At 40.8% G+C, this 18996-nt stretch overlaps 1 protein-coding gene across 3 annotated transcripts in view; it reads left to right on the top strand.

The window, feature by feature from the left end:
* Window positions 1–18996, top strand: part of usp6nl (USP6 N-terminal like) — a 307312-nt gene that overhangs the window by 275984 nt on the left and 12332 nt on the right. For all 3 annotated transcript variants that reach the window (XM_068059486.1, XM_068059488.1, XM_068059485.1), the window contains 2 exons: window positions 4464–4563; window positions 9445–9597. In XM_068059486.1, the coding sequence (XP_067915587.1) occupies window positions 4464–4563; window positions 9445–9597 (253 nt within the window). The remainder of the gene's footprint in view (window positions 1–4463; window positions 4564–9444; window positions 9598–18996) is intronic.

Genomic DNA, 18996 nt, shown 5'->3' on the forward strand with positions numbered 1-18996 from the left:
GCTACAACACTGGCCAGGTATGTCCTGCACACACAAAGCAGGACAGATCCAATCCGGCCAATTACTGCCTCATCAGTCTACTCTCAAACATCAGTAAAGCGATGGAAGGGGTCCTCGATAGTGCTATCAAGCAGCACTTGCTCAGCAGTAACCTGCTCGCTGATGCTCAGTTTGGATTCTGCCAGGGCCACTCCGCTCCTGACCTCATTACAGCCTTGATCCAAACATGGACAGAAGAGCTGAACTCCAGAGGTGAGGTGAGAGTGACTGCCCTTGACATCAAGGCTGCATTTGACCGAGTATGGCATCAAGGAGCCCTAGCAGAACTGGAGTCAGTGGCAATCGGGGAAAACTCTCCATTGGTTGCTGTCATACCTAGCACAAAGGAAGATGATTGTGGTTGTTGGAGGTCAATCATTTCAGTCCCAGAACGTCACTGCAGGGGTTTCTCAGAGTAGTGTCCTAGGCCTTCAGCTGCTTCATCTATGACCTTCCCTCCAACAAAAGGTCAGAAATGGGGATGTTCGCTAATGGTTGCACAATGTTCAGCACCTTTGCAACTCCTCAGGTACTGAAGCAGCCCATGTCCATATGCAGCTAGAGCTGGACAACATCCAAGCTTGGACTGATAAGTGGCAAGTAACATTCGTGTCACACAAATGCCAGGCGATGACCATCTCAAACAAGAGAGAGTCTAATCATCTTCCCATGATGTTCAATGGCATTCCCATTGCTGAATCCCCCACCATCAACATCCTGGGGTCACCATTGACCAGAAACTGAACTGGGCTAGCCTCACAAATGCTGTGGCTACAAGTACAGGTCAGAGGCTGGGAATTCTGCAGTGAGTAACTCACCTCCTGTCTCCCCAGTGCCTGTTCACCATCTCCAAGGCACAAGTCAGGATTGTGATGGAATATTCTCCAAACCCATGATTTCTACCACCTAGGAGGATAAGGGCAGCAGATGCATGGGAATACCATCACCTGTAAGTCCCCCTCCAAGCCACACACCATTCTGACTTGGCACTGAATCACCACTCCTACACTATCGTTGGGTCAAAATCCTGGAACTCCCTCCCTAATAGCACTGTGGGTGTACCTACTCCACATGGACTGCAGTGGTTCAAGAAGGCACCTCACCACCACCTTCTCAAGGGCAATTAGGGATGGCCTCACCAGCGACGTACACATCCCCCCCTGAACAAATAAAAAAAAGCTCTAAGGGTTGCAGAGGCGAGTTGTGACACTGTTCAAATTGCTGCCAAAATGATTACTGAACAACTGTGCAGTCTTAAGGTGGTCAGATAAATTACGTCAAAATTCCTTAAGGTAGGAAACTGCAGGAACTCTGGCACAAATCTTCAGAAATCACTGAATACTGGACATGTGCGTGGAAACTGGAAAAAGGCAGGTTATTCCTGTTTTTAAAAGGGTAATTAAAGAGGTCCAGTTTACTACAGACTGATGAGTTTGTGCATTGTGGTTAAAGTTATGAAGACTCTTGTGAAAGATAATATCATGGAGAATCTGTACAGAAATAAAAGCATAAAAGGTAGCCCATATTGGTTCACGAATCTAATAAATTTTAGTCCGGTAAGTGGACTTCTTGGATACACACACACAAATCTTATTACAAGGTTACATTGCCCACTTTAAAGGATTTCTTAAGAATAAATATTGAAACTTTGTCTTTAATTATCTATTAAATCCATAGCTGGAGCAGAGAAGCCACATGTGAGCACTGTTCTTTATAACTGCTATCTGCAAGCAAATTGACTCGAGAGCATCCATTGAAAATGTTTTACCCTCCTATAAACACTATACATCAGGTCTTCATCTTTTTTGGGAAACCTCTTAAGATTAAATTGTTCTTGTTTCACTTGTACATACTTGTTCTTAATTCATAGGGGAATATTGGTGGTTCCTTACAACTGCACCATCTAGAATATATAAACTTGATTAGATTTAATCATGACTCTGTGGCATTGGTTGAACCAGATGTGATGTGGAACGTTGCTTCTTTCATAGAAAACAGATTGTGTATAAAATAATGGTATTTAAGTCTGAAATATTGTTTGAACCATCAAATTTAATAGACAGGGTGGTATGCTTCAGGCTAGTCATTGAATTCCCATTTACATTAATCAGCTGAACAACAAATTTATCCCGAGAGAGTCTTTTATTTGCATCTAATTCAATCCATAATTTCACAGAATTGCTCTCCACTAATAAGCAACACAGCAGATATTTGGAGGGTCAGTAATTTTGTACATTAAACCTTTTACAGTCTTACATATAAATTTAAAACAGATAACGGTAAACTATTGCAGATTGGATGTAAATGTTTGTCTTAAGTTTGCAATAAATGAAATTGAGCAGAGGTATTATTACGACCAGGTGAAAAAGGTGTCTAGGGGGTCCCTCTCAGCCTTCACCTGGTCTTACCGTAACAGGGTTTAATTTCAAACGCACCATGTTTTTAGCTCCCTCTTGGTGAATCCTTGTTCACTGCTTTCCAATTCCAAATAAGGCAAAGAAACCAGCACAAACAGACTTTCTTGGGTTTAAAGAAAAGTAGAAATTTATTAAACATAAACTCTAATTCGGTTAACGCCTACAGATACACGACACGTCCACGCTAGCATGCATATGCGATACACATGCAAATGGAAACAAAAAAGGAGCAGAATAAAAAAATAAAGTGGAAAAGTTTCAGGCAATATCAGAAGAGTTTTTGTTACGGTTCTTCGAGCTCTCTGTAGAGTCCTTGATTGTAGGTCGATCTTGCTTTTCGTTGGGGCCCAGTATTATTCTTAAACCTTGTTCGCTGTAGGAGACTTTTCTCTCTTGGGTTCATGTGTCTTCGGTGGATTCAGAGGCTTGTGAAAAAGAGACAGGAGAGATCTCAGTTCAGGAGCAAACCGACTTTTCTCTCAGTTCAAACTGTTTGTAGAATTCATAAAAACCCAGATTGACCAGCAGGTTAGTCATGTGACTACAACTAACTGGTCTGACCACGTCTTGGATTGTATCACCTTGGCAGTCTCTGGAATGCAACTCTTACATGCGATACCTGATGATCAAGGTCCATTGTGGGTTGAATGTGTCAGGGAATGGTCCTTTGTCCTTCCAAGCACTGTCTGCTAATATGCAAATATCTTTTCCAGCCATGGCTGATCTGTTTAACAAGTCCTTTCTTCACTCCAGTAGCAGTTTAAAATCAATGTTCGTGACAAAATTAATATGCCTCATTCTTGGCAGGTGGGGGGGGCTAGCATGACGGTGATAATTGACTTGCCGCTTTCAGTTTATTGTTAACGTTATAAAGCAGTTGAAAATACAAATAGAATGATAGCCTTCATTGCCAGAACAGTAGCTTACTAGTCTCCAGAGGCTTTACTAAGATTTTACAATGTCCTGATTATACCCTACTTCTAGTGCTGTCTTCAATTCTGGTTAACACAGTACAAAGCCACATGCAGAAATTAGAGTAAATGGAAAGAAAACCAAAATTAAACCCAAGTGTTAAAAGGATGAACATATTTGGAGGAACACTAGCTGTGCAGTCTAGAAAATATGGAGTAATGAGGGACCTCTACAAAACGTCTAAACTATTTAAAGCTGTAGTTTGATATACCCAGAATATAACTTCGAAGTAAGCCTGGAGAATAGGATCAGGTTATCTTAACTGTGAAAAATGAATTTAAATATTTGGTGAAGAAATTTATAATCAATATAAGCTCTTTACTGAGTAATAGTATGAAAAAATGAATAATCTGTCCAACTGGGTAATAGAAACGAGAACCTCCGAGTACAGCTCTGTTCTTTAATGAGAGCTACTGGAGGGATGAGTTTCAATGAAAAGAATGAACCTTTCTTGCTTAAATTTTCTTATGTACCTGTCTCTATAATCCATCTGGACAGCAAAGTTGGTCACTCCACCACCAAACATCCATTACAGAGCAACTTTCCTTTATGTATTCTCTGGATTGTGAATATGCACTATCCAATTTTAGGGATCGTCCAACAAATTGAAAATTTCTTGTTGTAGTGGCTTTACTTTCTCTGAGATGTAAGAAGATAAGTGACATCTATCTGACATTTATCCTTTGAACATTATATGATTTTAGTCTTGCTAGTTGGATTAACATTTTTAAAAAAGTCATAGTAGCTGCAGCTGTTGATGTCTACATTTATCATGCCACAACTTCTCAGTTATTACAGGGTATTCCTGCATTTACCTTTTGGATTTCCTTTTACTTGTGTTTCTTAACTTGTTACAAAGGATCTTGATTAATTACAGGTGAAAAAAATTGTTAACTGAAGTAGTTTCTTATAACTAATGGCCACAGAGGAAATAATACTAAAATAAACTAATAGATTTTTAGAAATATTGTGCAAAACTTAAACCATTTCCAAGCATGTTTATATACCTAATGTTTTTGATTTACCTCATCACAGACTCCCTTCACCCTAACTTTGAGGCTATGGGACATCTACATGCTAGAAGGAGACCGGATTCTCACAGCAATGTCGTATACTATTCTTAAACTTCACAAAAGTAAGATGATTTCATTAGCTACTCACATTTTGTTTTGTTTTTTCCCTTTGCAGCTTGCAATGATCCAATTATACTGCATAACCCGAACCACTTGAATATTGTGCTTTTCCAGACTCAGTGGTAAGTTTAGATCATGGCGGCTGGTGGAATTTAAATTCAATTAATCAATAAATTCAGTTAATAAATCTGAAATTGAGAGCTAGTGTTAGTAATGGTGTGATGAAACTACCATCAATTATCGTAAAAATCCATGTGGTTCACTAATGTCCTTTTGTTCTTTCATGGGAAGTGGGCGTCGCTGGCAAGGCCAGCATTTGTTACCCATCCCTAATTGCCCTTTGAACTGAGTGGCTTGCTCGACCATTTCAGAGGGCAGTTAAGAGTCAACCACATTGCTCTGGGTCTGGAGTCACATGTAGGCCAGACCAGGCAAGAATTACAGATTTCCTTCCCTAAAGGACATTAGTGAACCAGATGGGTTTTTTACGACAATCGATAGTTTCATGGCACTATTACTGAGACTAGCTTTTCATTCCAGATTATTATTAATTGAATTTAAATTCCAGCAGCTGCCTAGGTCTCTGGATTACTAGTCCAGTGACGTTACCACTACACCACCGTCTCCCTGTACCTGAAATGGCCTACATGTGACTCCAGTCCCACAACAATGCGGTTGACTCTTAACTGCCCTTTGAAATGGCCTAGCAACCCACTCAGTTCTTAAGGGCAGTTTTTGATGGGTAGTTAATGCTGGCCTTGCCAGTGATGCCCACATTCCATGAAAGAATATTTTTTTAAACTTCAAAATTGAGCCTTTGCACCAACTGTTCTTCACTGAGGCTAGTAGTGGCAAATAGTGTGCATTTATTTTTGTTGTGAGCCCCCATCCATTAAACACTTTGCCAAAACTAGCATAGTTTCATTTCAGTTGGAATGCTTGCATTGATTGGTACAGTCTACCTTCAGTCAGACTGGGCTAGACTCGAGCTGAAATCTCACAGATTTCAGTGCTTTTCAACTGCTTTCCTACCAAATTTCTCCCTTCATCTCCATTCCTGTCAAGAACATTCTAATAGGTACCAAGCCTTCCATTACCTCTTTCAAGCAGTCATTCTTTGTATGTAAGCCTAAATAGTGAATACCACCAGGCCTTTTAACTTTGGAGAGTATCTCAGCAGAGATATTTTTATCAGACATCTGCATGTGCACTTTAGAAAGAGTGATTAGTGCATAGTAATCAGGGACAAGATTCTTTACTGTGTTTTGGAACTAATGTAGGCAACTATAATGCCCCATGTGAACATGGAATTAACTAACTCAGCAATGACCAGAGATGAATTTTGGATGTTCATTGCTGCAATAAGTGCATTTAGCCACTGAAGGCTTGGGGTGGGGCTATTTTTAAAAAAACAAATGAACTCTATTTTTATCTAAATTAGACCAAAGCAATTAACTGCTTATTTAATCCTTTCCTTCATGATATTCTGGCTGCTCAACAGGGTAGTTATCTGAACTGCTCAGATTCCTTTATAGCTTTTAGTACCCATGCCATTCCTTGCTTATGCAGCAGGAGGAAAAAGTTCAGTTGCTTTTTAGTAAGGTGGAATGGATTATTTGCAAAACATCCCAGCTGAGAAACTGGCAAAACACATTTGCATTTTTAATTAGTGAATATGGGTAAAATCTTTGGAGGAAATTCTAGATGAGACACTGTCTCAACCTGGACAATGTAAAATCACTAAAAATACAGTATCAGTTCAAGATTCTTGAGTGACCTTATGATTTCAATTCAGATGCATGGCGCTTGGGTTTAATAATGCTTCCCAGGTGACTCCCCCCTCCCTTTATTTGATTCCATCGACATGTTCGAGTGAAGCCTACTTAAACATATCTTGAGGTGGCGGAGCGGCAGGAAGCACATCACCATGCCAATTTTAATAGTGAGAAATACAAATTGTGTGACTCAATGTATGTGTTTTTCAAAAGGAGTTTTGTTAATTCTGGGACAAAAATAATAGGTGCTGAACAAAACAATGTGCTACTGTTTGGAATGGTTAGATAAGTACTGTGCCAAGTAATGTAATTTGCTAGATTTTAAGGGAGTAATCTGCCTTTGGGAGCAGAAATTAATTAACAGTAAAAGCCAACCTCTCCTAGAATGAATTCAACAGTTGAGAAGCAAAACCATGCAGTTTATTACAACAAAAACAAGAAATGCTGGATTCACTCAGCAGGTCTGGCAGCATCTGTGGAAAGAGAAGCAGAGTTAATGTTTCGGGTCAGTGACCCTTCTTCGGAACTGACAAATATTAGAAAAGTCACAGATTATAAACAAGTGAGGTGGGGGTTGGGCAAGAGATAACAAAGGAGAATGTGCAGATTGGACCAGGCCACATAGCTGACCAAAAGGTCACGGAGCAAAGGCAAACAATATGTTAATGGTGTGTTGAAAGACAAAGCATTAGTACAGATTAGGTGTGAATATACTGAATATTGAACATCAGCAAGTGCAAACCTGAAGAAAAACAACCTGAAAAAAACAGTGGGTAAGCAAATTGAACAAACTAAGATGAAATGAAATAAATGCAAAAAAAGATTGTAAAAAATGTAAAAAGGACTGCAAAAAAAAGGAAGAAAAAATAACTAAAAATGAAAGTAAAGTGGGGGGCTGTCATGCTCTGAAATTATTGAACTCAATGTTCAGTCCGGCAGGCTGTAGTGTGCCTAATCGATAGATGAGATGCTGTTCCTCGAGCTTGCGTTGATGTTCACTGGAACACTGCAGCAATCCCAGTCTCTGTCCTGGGATTGCTGCAGTGTTCCAGTGAACATCAACGCAAGCTCGAGGAACAGCATCTCATCTACCGATTAGGCACACTACAGCCTGCCGGACTGAACATTGAGTTCAATAATTTCAGAGCCTGACAGCCCCCCATTTTACTTTCATTTTTAGTTATTTTTTTCTTTCTTTTTTTTACATTCCTTTTTACATTTTTTACAATCTTTTTTTGCATTTATTTCATTTCATCTTAGTTTGTTCAGTTTGCTTACCCACTGTTTTTTTCAGGTTGTTTTTCTTCAGGTTTGCACTTGCTGATGTTCAATATTCAGTATATTCACACCTAATCTGTACTAATGCTTTGTCTTTCAACACACCATTAACATATTGTTTGCCTTTGCTCCGTGACCTTTTGGTCAGCTATGTAGCCTGGTCCAATCTGCACCTTCTCCTTTGTTATCTCTTGCCCAACCCCCACCTCACTTGTTTATAATCTGTGACTTTTCTAATATTTGTCAGTTCCGAAGAAGGGTCACTGACCCGAAACGTTAACTCTGCTTCTCTTTCCACAGATGCTGCCAGACCTGCTGAGTGAATCCAGCATTTCTTGTTTTTGTTTCAGATTTCCAGCATCCGCAGTATTTTGCTTTTATTACATGCAGTTTATTAAGCTGGCATTTTTAGCTTACATTCCCTTTGTTCTAACTGCTAATTGTTAATAATCAATGTACATTCCATGGTGTGGTGTGTTGTGCTGAAACAGGCTGGATTCATGTAGTCTGCACTGTGCTATGTTCCAGTTGGCTTTGTCACCTCTTCCTGTGTGTTTTATGCCATTATAGCTATTGTATTTTTAAATGACTAATATATCACTGAATATTCAATCTCTTTTTCACCCACCCCATAATTTTCTTTCTTTTTTGTATAGGGAATGGAACCACCATTGGTGTACTGCCTCACTGACACTAGTCCTCCAATTTTTTTGCCCAAGTTACCAACATACATTAGTGATTCTAGACCATGACTGTCAGCAGGGTATTCAACTATTCAGAATTGGATGAGGTCGGTCTTGTCTTCAGCTGAGATCAGTCTGTGCACTGTCCAGTAGAGTCACTGATTAATGATCAGAAGCAGGAACCCAAGCTGAATGTTCACTCAGTAGGTTAGGGTTAGTTAGGAAGTGCAGTGGCTCATCACTATCATGGCAAAGATTAGCTAACTCAGCTTGCAACAAAGATCAAATCTGCGACATTCTTGGCTTATGAATCTCTCAGATTTTAAAAAGGAAATATTGCTGTTTAGTTCTTAATTACTGACATTCAAAACTGACATTTAATAGCTTGATTTGAGGTAAATATTATTTTGAAGTATCTGCTGTAATATGATATGGCACACAGATGTATAGATCAGGAAAGTTGAAACTTCAATCCCTGGTCTGTGTTAAATTGCCTTTTTTCAGCGAGATCAGCAGTGGAAGCACTAAAAATGGCCTCAGGAATTTTCTTGGTTGGATGAGGTCAAGTCGCCCAAGGTTCCTGGTCCACATGGCTATGCATTAACTCTTCCCTGAAAAGATATGTGGCTATCTGATGAGGATAGGATGAGTCTCAGCTGTGGTACTCTCTGCAATGGAAATACACTGTGTTTAGGATTACATAAGATAAATGAACACTTGGAAAAATACTGGAATTCTGCTGCCTCCCATGCAACCACAGCTCACCATTAATCTTTCTCCCTTACATAAGGATAGGAGAAGGTAAGGTGGTGGGGAAGAGGAGGAATGTATGTTCAGCAAAGAAGCTGTTAATTACATTGGTGCTGCAGCACACCTTGCCACAGAGTGGTAGAATGTATATTTGTGATGGTGGTTTTCCTATATGATGAGTTCTTGGTTTCTGTAGTGTGACTAAGAAAAGCTATTAAGCAAAGGCTAGGAAGGGAAAGGTTGGAGAGTAGGTCACAGCAGTATGCTCCTGTATGTAGGAGTACATAGCTTCCTCATTCTGTTGGCCAGAAAATGGTGAGTGGCTCAGAGAAACCCACAGAGAAGGGAAGAAAATTCCTTCTCCAAAATAGTAACACAAGTGTGTTTATTTTTGCAGAGCATTTGATGAAGTTATCAATGGAAGACTTGATAGAGTTTCTGCAGGAGTCTTTGGCCAAGGACTTTTTCTTTGATGATGACTTTGTTATAGATCAGCTGCAAAACTCAATGTCTGAGCTGAAACGTAGTAAACTGGACTTGCCACCAGCAGGTGAGATTTCCAGTATAACCATTAGTATTATACATAATTTGTACCTTATATTTCTTGTAAGTAAAGGAAAAAAACTCATTAAGATTTTAGGGCAAAATGATTACCCCATGTGTCAATGTACAGGTTTGCTCTGTGATTTCCGACACATCAATTTTCTGGTCTAGGCCATGCCTTTTGGAGGCGCTGAACATTAAACGAGGCACTTATATCCATAAAGAAGGACTATTTGACTTAAGTCAGTCTATGTGGTGTAATTGCACATTACTGAGCCGTGCAATTAGCAAGCAGGTTAAGAGCAGCTTAAATGAAATCCAGCGAGTGGATTGTCTCCCTACAATGGAATGGTGTATAGAGAAGCAAAATTAAATTAAATGGCAGAATATTAGTAGAAAATTTAAATAAAAGCTTATTGCTTATGCTACCACCAGATTCTTTTGCAAGCCAGCCAAACAGTTGGTGGGAATCGCACTCGTCCTTTGTGCATTTACGTATTGTGCGGCAGTGTTTTTCAGTTTTAATTGCTGACCCAACTATTGGGATTTCTGGCTGTTCTACTCTATATCATGTTATTTGTTCTAACATACACACTGCCATCAAAAGATCGCAGAATTACTTATTGGGGTCTGCCGACCCGTTTATTTTATTTCATGTAATGGCAACCACAAATAGTTTTCCAATTTTCTTTTAGATACTTGCTCAATTTGCTGGATCTGCGTCCTGACAGTGACTTTTTAAAACTGGTCTAAATAACGAGTTAACATAAATATAATCATTACGATCATTAAGTTTATGACAATGTTACTAGATGTTGTGAAAGTTTAACTTGTTTTTAATATATGTTTGCTTAGTCGGATGGTCAGTTGCCTGCGTGCTGAATTGGTACTGTGCTATTCTGATACAGTCAATTTGTACAGGAGCCAAGAAGCTTTTATAATGGTAGAGCTTTGAAAGTGGTATTTTATTGATATATATTTTTAGTGATTACATTTTTTCAATTGTTTTATATATATTTCTGTGTAAATGTAATAATTACAAAATATGGTAACAGTTAAACACAAAGCATTTAGTGATTGCAAACCTTTACCTGAACTGAACTTGGACTTTAAAAGTTGAATTGTTAATTGGTTACCCAATAGTTAGAAGTAGTGACTAATTATAGAACTTCTGTGAACGTGACGTGCAGGAGTCAGGTTCTCAATGTAAAACTATATATTTTGACTCTGAATTATCTTTGTGAAGCTGAATTTCTTTATAGATAAATAAGAAGTGCACCATTTTATGTGAACTAGATTCCCTTTCTTTCCTCCAAGTACAATCCATGTTGTTTTGACATGGCCAGGTAGATACAGTGCAAGACCATTGAAGATCTAAATTCAAGTTTCAACCTCTGCTGACTTGAATTTGAGTAATATCATTTAGGATTGAGGAAAGGCTGGCAGGGTTGGGGACCATTTCTGCACTACATTCAGATGCACCTCCTCAAAACTCAAAGGAGGGAAACATTGACCTAGTACTGTTGGGAATTCTGATTGGTTAATATGGCTTTACAAGCAGGAGACCCTTCTGAAATGATAGAGATTTTAATCTTTTCATTATTTTAAATGTGTGGAACATACTGTGCAGAGGATAAGAATGTTGTGTAGGTTTCATTTGTTTATTATTGATGTGTGACGTTGTGTAATTTATATACACATTGAGGTAGATCTTGGAATACAATTGTGTTGTGATCATTGTAGTTCAGCCCTTTTCCAGTAGATGGCAGGAAGGTTTGTGCATCAGAACTTTGTAACACAAAAAACTGTGCCAAAAAAATGATCTATTGCTTTATTTGTTATATTGGCAACCTGTGAAAGGTTGCCAAATTGCTGTCCTTTCTATGTTTTATCTTAGTTGATCCACAATCTGGTCTATCTACTATATGATTTAACAACTTAATTTTTACAGAAACATCGAGGAACTTATTTGAAAGGTGTCACTTTAAATTTTCAATGTTGTATTTAAAAAGTGGAGAATATTGATTGGAGAAACTATTAAGTATAATTTTAATACATAGTTGAGCTATGCATGTTACCCTCAAGTGTATTGCAGTACACGGTTTTCTACTCGATATTTTGTTAATGCTAATAGGAATAAAGACGGGGCTAAAGTGTGGCGAGTCGAAGAGACTTAGCAGTTGGCAGGAAAAAAGACAGAGGCGCAAGGGAAGAGCCAACTGTGTAACAGCCCCGACAATCAAATTTTTCTGCAGCACCTGTGGAAGAGCCTGTCACTCTAGAATTGGCCTTTATAGCCACTCCAGGCGCTGCTCCACACACCACTGACCACCTCCCGGTGCTTACCCATTGTCTCTCGAGATAAGGAGACCAAAGAAGAAGAATAGGAATATGTTTATTTTCATAATACTTTTTGTTTTCATTTCATTTTTTTAATATGGGGAGAAAAGGACCAATCTAACTGGGATGGCGTGATTTTTGTTAGCTCAATCTTACGGATAGGGATGACTGTGGGAGCCAGACTGCCTGCATGGGACTGTGGAGCAGTCACTGCTGTAAAGAATCAAAGAGAAATGTCTGTTGTGTTGAACTTCACTGTGGAGGAGCAACAGTCTGGAAAAAGAAAACTCATCTTTAACCACTAGGGGACTGTAGAGTTGTCACCACAAGTTCCTAAAGAGGTGCTAAAGAGAAGCTTCCCGCACCACTGTTGTTGCAGTTAGGGATCTTTATCACCACTGCTAAGAGGATACCAGAGGAAGCCTCAACTGGTAATGCTGCAACAAAAGTTACTTTTGCTGCTCGTGCTGTCAGGGCTCTAAAGGTAACTTGCATCATGGATGATGGGACTCGGCTGAATTTTGAATTATGCAGCACAAAAACCCTAATACGGTAGGCTTGCCCTCCCCCACCCTAGATTTTGGGGTCAGCGGTGAACCAGCGCTGCAAGCCAGTCATTACAGTTGCACTTGCTCACAGACTTGCTGTGGACTTTTGCATTGTAACTTGCAATAATCGGAGAGCCAAAAGAGTGCAGCGCCCTCTCTATAGGGAATCTGGAACATGTGTGAAAATAACCAGCAATGATGTGTCTCTTTAACCAATCAGATTGAAGAATCGTTACTGAGACATGCAGGACTGGAATTTCCCATGAGCTTCAGGACCCCAACATTGGGTCCAAATGGGAGACCTGAGCCTGCAATTACTAGCATCGTGACCAACAGAGGCTGCCTCCACACTTGCCATCCTGTTAAGTACGGCGGGTGGGCTTTCAATGCTGGCAGCTTTGGGGCCTCGGCTGCCCCACTGGGAGAGGTGGGCACTGTTGAAGCATACATATGAACATAGGAATTAGGAGCAGAAATAGGCCACTCGGCACTTCGATCCTGCTCTGCCATTCAACAAGATCATGGCTGATCTGATCGTAACTTCGACTCCACATTCCTACCTACCCCCAATAACCTTTCATCCCTTTGCTTATCAAGAATCTATCTATCTGTGCCTTAAAAACATTCAAAGACTCTGCTCCCACCACCTTTTGAGGAAGAGAATTCCAAAGACTCTCGACACTGAGAGAAAAAATGTCTCCATATCTCTGTCTTAAATGGGCAACCCCTTATTTTTAAACAGTGACCCCTAGTTCTAGATTCTCCCGCAAGAGGAAATATCCTTTCCACATCCACCCTGCCAAGACCCCTCAGAATCTTATATGTTTCAATCAAGTCGCCTCTTACATTTCTAAACAAGCCTAACCTATCCAACCTTTCCTCGTAAGGCAACCTGCCTATTCCAAATATTAGTTTGCTTCCAAGGCCTTTACATCCTTCCTTAAATAAGGCGGCCAGTACTGTACACAGTACACATTGGTCTCACCAATGCCCTGTGTAACTGAAGCATAACTTCCCTACTTTTGTATTCAATTACCCTCACAATAAATGATAACGTTCTATTAGCTTTCCTAATTACTTGCTCAACCTGCATACCAACCATTAGCGATTCATGCAGTAAGACACCCAGATCCCTCTGCATCTCAGAGCTCTGCAATCTCTCACCATTTAAACAATATGCTTTTTTTTTCTTCCTGCCAAAATGGACAATTTCACATTTTCCCACATTATACTCCATTTGCCAGATCTTTGCCCATTCACTTAACTTATCTGTATCCCTTTGTAGCCTGCTTATGTCCCCTTCACAAATTACTTTCCTACCTATCTTTGTGTCATCAGCAAATTTAACAATCATACCTTTCGTCCCTTCATCCAAGTCATTTATATAAATTGTAAAAGGTTGAGGCCCCAGCACTGATCCCTGTGGCACACCACTCATTACATCTTGCCAACCAGAAATTGACCCATTTATGCCTACTCTATCTGCTATCCATGCCAAAATGTTACCCTCCACACAATGAGTTTTTATTTTCTGCAATAACCTTTGATGTGGCACCTTATCAAATGCCTTCTGGAAATCTAAGTACAGTACATCCACCAGTTCCCCTTTATCCACAGTACATGTTACGTCTTCAAATAATTTCAATAAATTGGTGAAACATGATCTCCCTTTCACAAAACTATGTTGACTCTGCCTGATTACCTTGAATTTTTCTAAGTGTCCTGCTATAACGTTTTTAACAGCTTCTAACATTTTCCCTAAGACAGATGTTAAGCTAATTGGCCTGTAGTTTCCTGTTTTCTGTCTCCCTCCCTTTTTGAATAAAGGAGTTACATTCGCTATTTTCAAATGTAATGGAACCTTCCCCAAATCTAAGGGAATTTTGGAAAATTAAAACCAACACATCAGCTCTCTCACTAGCCACTTCTTTTAAGACCCTAGGATGAAGTCCATCAGTGCACAGCTCCAACAATTTGCTCAGTACCACTTCTCTGGTGATTGTAATTTTCTTGAGTTCTTCCCTCCCTCCCTTGCATTTCCTGATTTACAGCTATTTCTGGGATGTTACTTGTGTTCTCTATAGTGACGACCGATGCAAAATACCTGTTCAATTCATCTGCCATCTCCTTATTTTGCCTTATTAATTCCCCAGGCTCACTTTCTACAGGACCAATGCTCACTTTGTTAACTCTTTTTTAAAATATCTATAGAAACTCTTACTATCTGTTTTTGTACTTCTAACCAGCTTTCTCTCGTACTCTAATTTTTCTTTCCTTGTTAATCTTTTAGTCATTCTTTGCCGCTTTTTATATTCTGTCCAATCTTCTGACCTGCCACCCATCTTTGCGCAATTATATGCTTTTTCTTTAAGTTTGTTACTCTCTTTAACTTTTTTAGTTAATCACGGATGATTGGTCCTCCCCTTGGAATTTTTCTTTCTTGTTGGAATGTATCTATTCCGTCTATTCTGAAATAGCCCCTTAAATGTCTGTCACTGCATCTCTGTTGACCTATCCCTTAACCTACTTTCCAGTTCACTTTAGTTAGCCCTGCTTTCATGCCTCATAATTGCCCTTATTTAAGTTTAAAATACTAGTCTTAAACCTACTCTTCTCTCCCTCAAACTGAATGTAATATTCAATCATATTATGATTGCTGCCGCCTAGGGGCTCCTTCACTATGTGGTCTTTAATTAATCCTATCTCGTTGCACAATACCTGGTCTAGTATTGCCTGCTCTCTGGTTAGCTCCAGAATGTGCTCTTCTAAGAAACTTTACCGAAAACATTCTATGAACTGCTCATCTAGGCTACCTTTGCCTATCTGATTTTTCCAGTCTATATGTAGATTAAAATCCCCCATGCTTATCGCCATACCTTTCTGACAAGCACCCATTTATTTCTTCCTTAAGACCCTGTCCTACCATGTGGTTACTGTTAGGGGGCCTATATACCACTCGCACAAGTAACTTCTTGCCTTTATCATTTCTCATTTCGACCCAAACCGCTTCTATATTCTGGTTTCTTGAACATCCCTCCCTGTTGTACTAATACCATCATTAGTTAACAGAGCCACCCCTCCACCTTTTCCTAGCTTCCTGTCTTTTCTAAATGTCATGTACCCTTCAATATTCAGGTCCCAATCAATGTCATCCTGCATCCATGTCTCTACAATGGCTATCAGATGGTACTTATTTATTTCTATTTTTTCACTATCAGTTCATCTGTTCTGTTTCGAATGCTATATGCATTCAGATACAGAGCCTTTAGTTTTGTGCTTTTTATTATTTTTGTAACCTCCAGCCTTGTCTGCTGATTTACTCTTAGATTTGTATTCTAATATTCCTTCCTGTCATGGTCTGTTTATCTTTTCTCATTAATACCTTTCTCTCTTGCCATGTCTCTACTGTTTGACTTACCACATCTTCCCACATTTGATCCCTTGCCCCCATTATTTAATTTAAAACCCTCTCTACTTCCCTAGTTATGCGGCTCGCTAGAACACCAGTCCCAGCACAGTTCAGGCGTAGACCGTCCCAACGGTACAGGTCCCACTTTCCCCAGTACTGGTGCCAGTGCCCCAGGAACCAGAACCCACTTCTCCCATGCCAGCCTTTGAGCCACGCATTCATTTCTCTAATCTTATACGCTCTACTCCAATTTGCACGTGGCTCAGGTAATAATCCAGAGATTATTACCTTTGAGCTTCTGCTTTCTTTGTTGCCTAGCTCCTCATACTGACTATGCAGAACCTCATTCCTTATCCTGCCTATGTCATTGGTACCTACATGGACCACGACGACTAGATCCTCCCCCTCCCACTGTAAGTTCCTCTTCAGCCCTGAGCAAATGTGTCGAACCCTGGCACTGGGCAGGCAACACAGCCTTCTGGACTCTCACCCTTTGCTGCAGAGAACAGTGTCAATCCTCCTCACTAAACTGTCCCCTACTGCCACTACTTTCCTTTTTGCTCTCCCAACCTGAACGACTTCCTGTACCATGGTGCCATGGTCAGTCTGCTCATCCACATTACAGCCCTCGCTTTTGTCCATACAAGCTGCAAGAACCTTGAACGTTGTTCAATTGCAAGGTCTGAGGCTCCTCCACTCCCACCTTCTCAATCCCTTACCTGCCTGACTCGTGGTCACACCCTCCTGTCCCTGATCACTGACCAATTTCCTAAGGGCTGTGACTGCCTTCTGGAACAAAATGTCTAAATATATTTCCCCCTCCCTAATGCATTGCAGTGTCTGCAGCTCGACCTCCAGCTAAATGACTCTGAGCCGAAGCTCCTTAAGCCGTAGACACTTACTACTGAAGTGGTTGCCATGGATTGCCGTGGCATCCAGGAGCTCCCACATACTGCAGCCATGACACATCACCTGGCCTGCCATCTTTATTGTGGTAATTTAATTACATTTATTTTTTTCTTAATGTATAGTTTGCCTCCTTACCGAACTCCCTTTTTCACTCTCTGTGCCCACCATCAGCACTCTGCTGCTTGTCTGCACTGAGTCCCCTGAATCTATTTAGGGCGGCACAGTGGCGCAGTGGTTAGCACTGCAGCCTCACAGCTCCAGGGACCCGGGTTCGATTCTGGGTACTGCCTCTGTGGAGTTTGCAAGTTCTCCCTGTGTCTGCGTGGGTTTTCTCCGGGTGCTCCGGTTTCCTCCCACAGTCCAAAAGGCTTGCAGGTTGATAGGTAAATTGGCCATTATAAATTGTCACTAGTTTAAGTAGGTGATAGGGACAGGTGGGGATGTTTGGTAGGAATATGGGATTAGTGTAGGATTAGTATAAATGGGTGGTTGATGGTCGGCACAGACTCGGTGGGCCGAAGGGCCTGTTTCAGTGCTGTATCTCTAATCTAATCTAATCTATACTCTGAAAACAATGATGTGTCAGCTTTGCTGGAGCTCAAAAACCAGTTTAAGCTAGCTACTGAATTAACTAGCTACAGCTACTGTCAGAGAGCTTGTATACCCCTATTTAAAACTGTAAGAATCTTAACTTAAACATAACAAAAACTAGACTTTAGAGAAATAACCCTTAAAATCCCTTCACCTACCAAACTCCCTCCTTCACACTCTGTGCCTTCCAGTAGCACTCAGGCAGTTGGGGGTCACAAGGGCGCCTCAACATGGAGGCATCCTTGGAGACGTATGTTTAAAGTTACAGTTATTGGGACGAAGCCGTTAAGCAGTTCAAAACCCCTCCAGGTACATCATTTGAGCAGCAAATATAGCCTTTGCTGCTGATGGCCCCTCTTTGGGGCATGGAGCCTCTGGCTCCAGTGGTTGCCCAGCCTGCCACTAGGATGTCGACTCCATGGAGATGGACAAAATGCCAGTATGCACACAAAATCAAACCGAATTGAGTCTGAAATCAGTTTAATTGTCTGCTCGGCTCTGGCACGTGCAGCCGCTCCGGGTCCTCGCCCACCCACGGGAAACATCCCAGTGACGGGAATGCATTGAGGGAGCTGTCCCAATGCATCTTTTCTCTCTTCCCCGCCGCCCCCCTCCATTTTCCTGGCTTCCACCCCCCCCCCCCCCCCTCTGCCAGGCCTCCAAGCTTCCCATTAGAGGACCAGGAAAATTCAGCCCACAGAGTCTAAACCAGGAAGTGCAAGTTTGAATAGTTAATTCAGTGCTAAATCATGTACAGAAAGCAAAATTGAGGGGGAAGGAAAGATGGGTTTAATAGAGAGAGATAAAGCAGCCAGAAACAGCACCTCGGGGATCTTTCATTGTCCACTCTGGCTCAGTGGGTAGCGCTCTCCTACCTCTGAGTCAGGAGGTCCTGGGGGTTCTGCTGAAAGGTCATCAACCTGAAACGTTAGCTCTGTTTCTCTCCCCAAAGGTGCTGCCAGACCTGTTGAGTATTTCCAGACTTTTCTGTTTATATTTCAGATTTCCAGCGTCTGCGATATTTTGCTTTTGTGTAGCTCTTGGCTTCACGTCCCTGCCCAGAGACTTGAGCACATAATCCAGTCTGACACTCAGCAGCTGAACTGTAGGAGGTGCCCTCTTTCAGGTGGGACATTAAACTGAGAACCCGCCTGGCAGGTCAAGTGGAAGTAAACAATCCCACGGCCGCTATTTAAGAAGAGCAGGAGACTTCTCCTTGGCATTCTGATCCATGTATGTCCCTCAACCAAAATCAGGATTTTGAAAATTTAATTTTAGAAAAAATTAATTTTAGAAAAAAAAGAATTTAAATGGGGTAGAGGAGCAGAGGGATCTGGGAGTACAAAATGCACAAATCACTAAAGTTATTGACACATGTTAATAAGTCCATTAAAAATAGCAAATCAAACACTAGGATTTCTTTCTAGAGGGATAGAATTGGAAAGTAAAGAAGTTATTCTAAACCTGTATCGAACCTGATAGATCACATCAGGTACTGCGTACAATTCTAGTCACCATATTATACAAAAGTTATAGAGGCACTGGAGAGGGTACAACAAAGATTTACTAGAAATGCAGGGGTTTCCCTATCAGGAGAGGATGAATAGGC

This window comes from Heterodontus francisci, chromosome 27 (genome assembly GCF_036365525.1).
Source record: "Heterodontus francisci isolate sHetFra1 chromosome 27, sHetFra1.hap1, whole genome shotgun sequence".
Classification (NCBI taxonomy): domain Eukaryota; kingdom Metazoa; phylum Chordata; class Chondrichthyes; order Heterodontiformes; family Heterodontidae; genus Heterodontus; species Heterodontus francisci.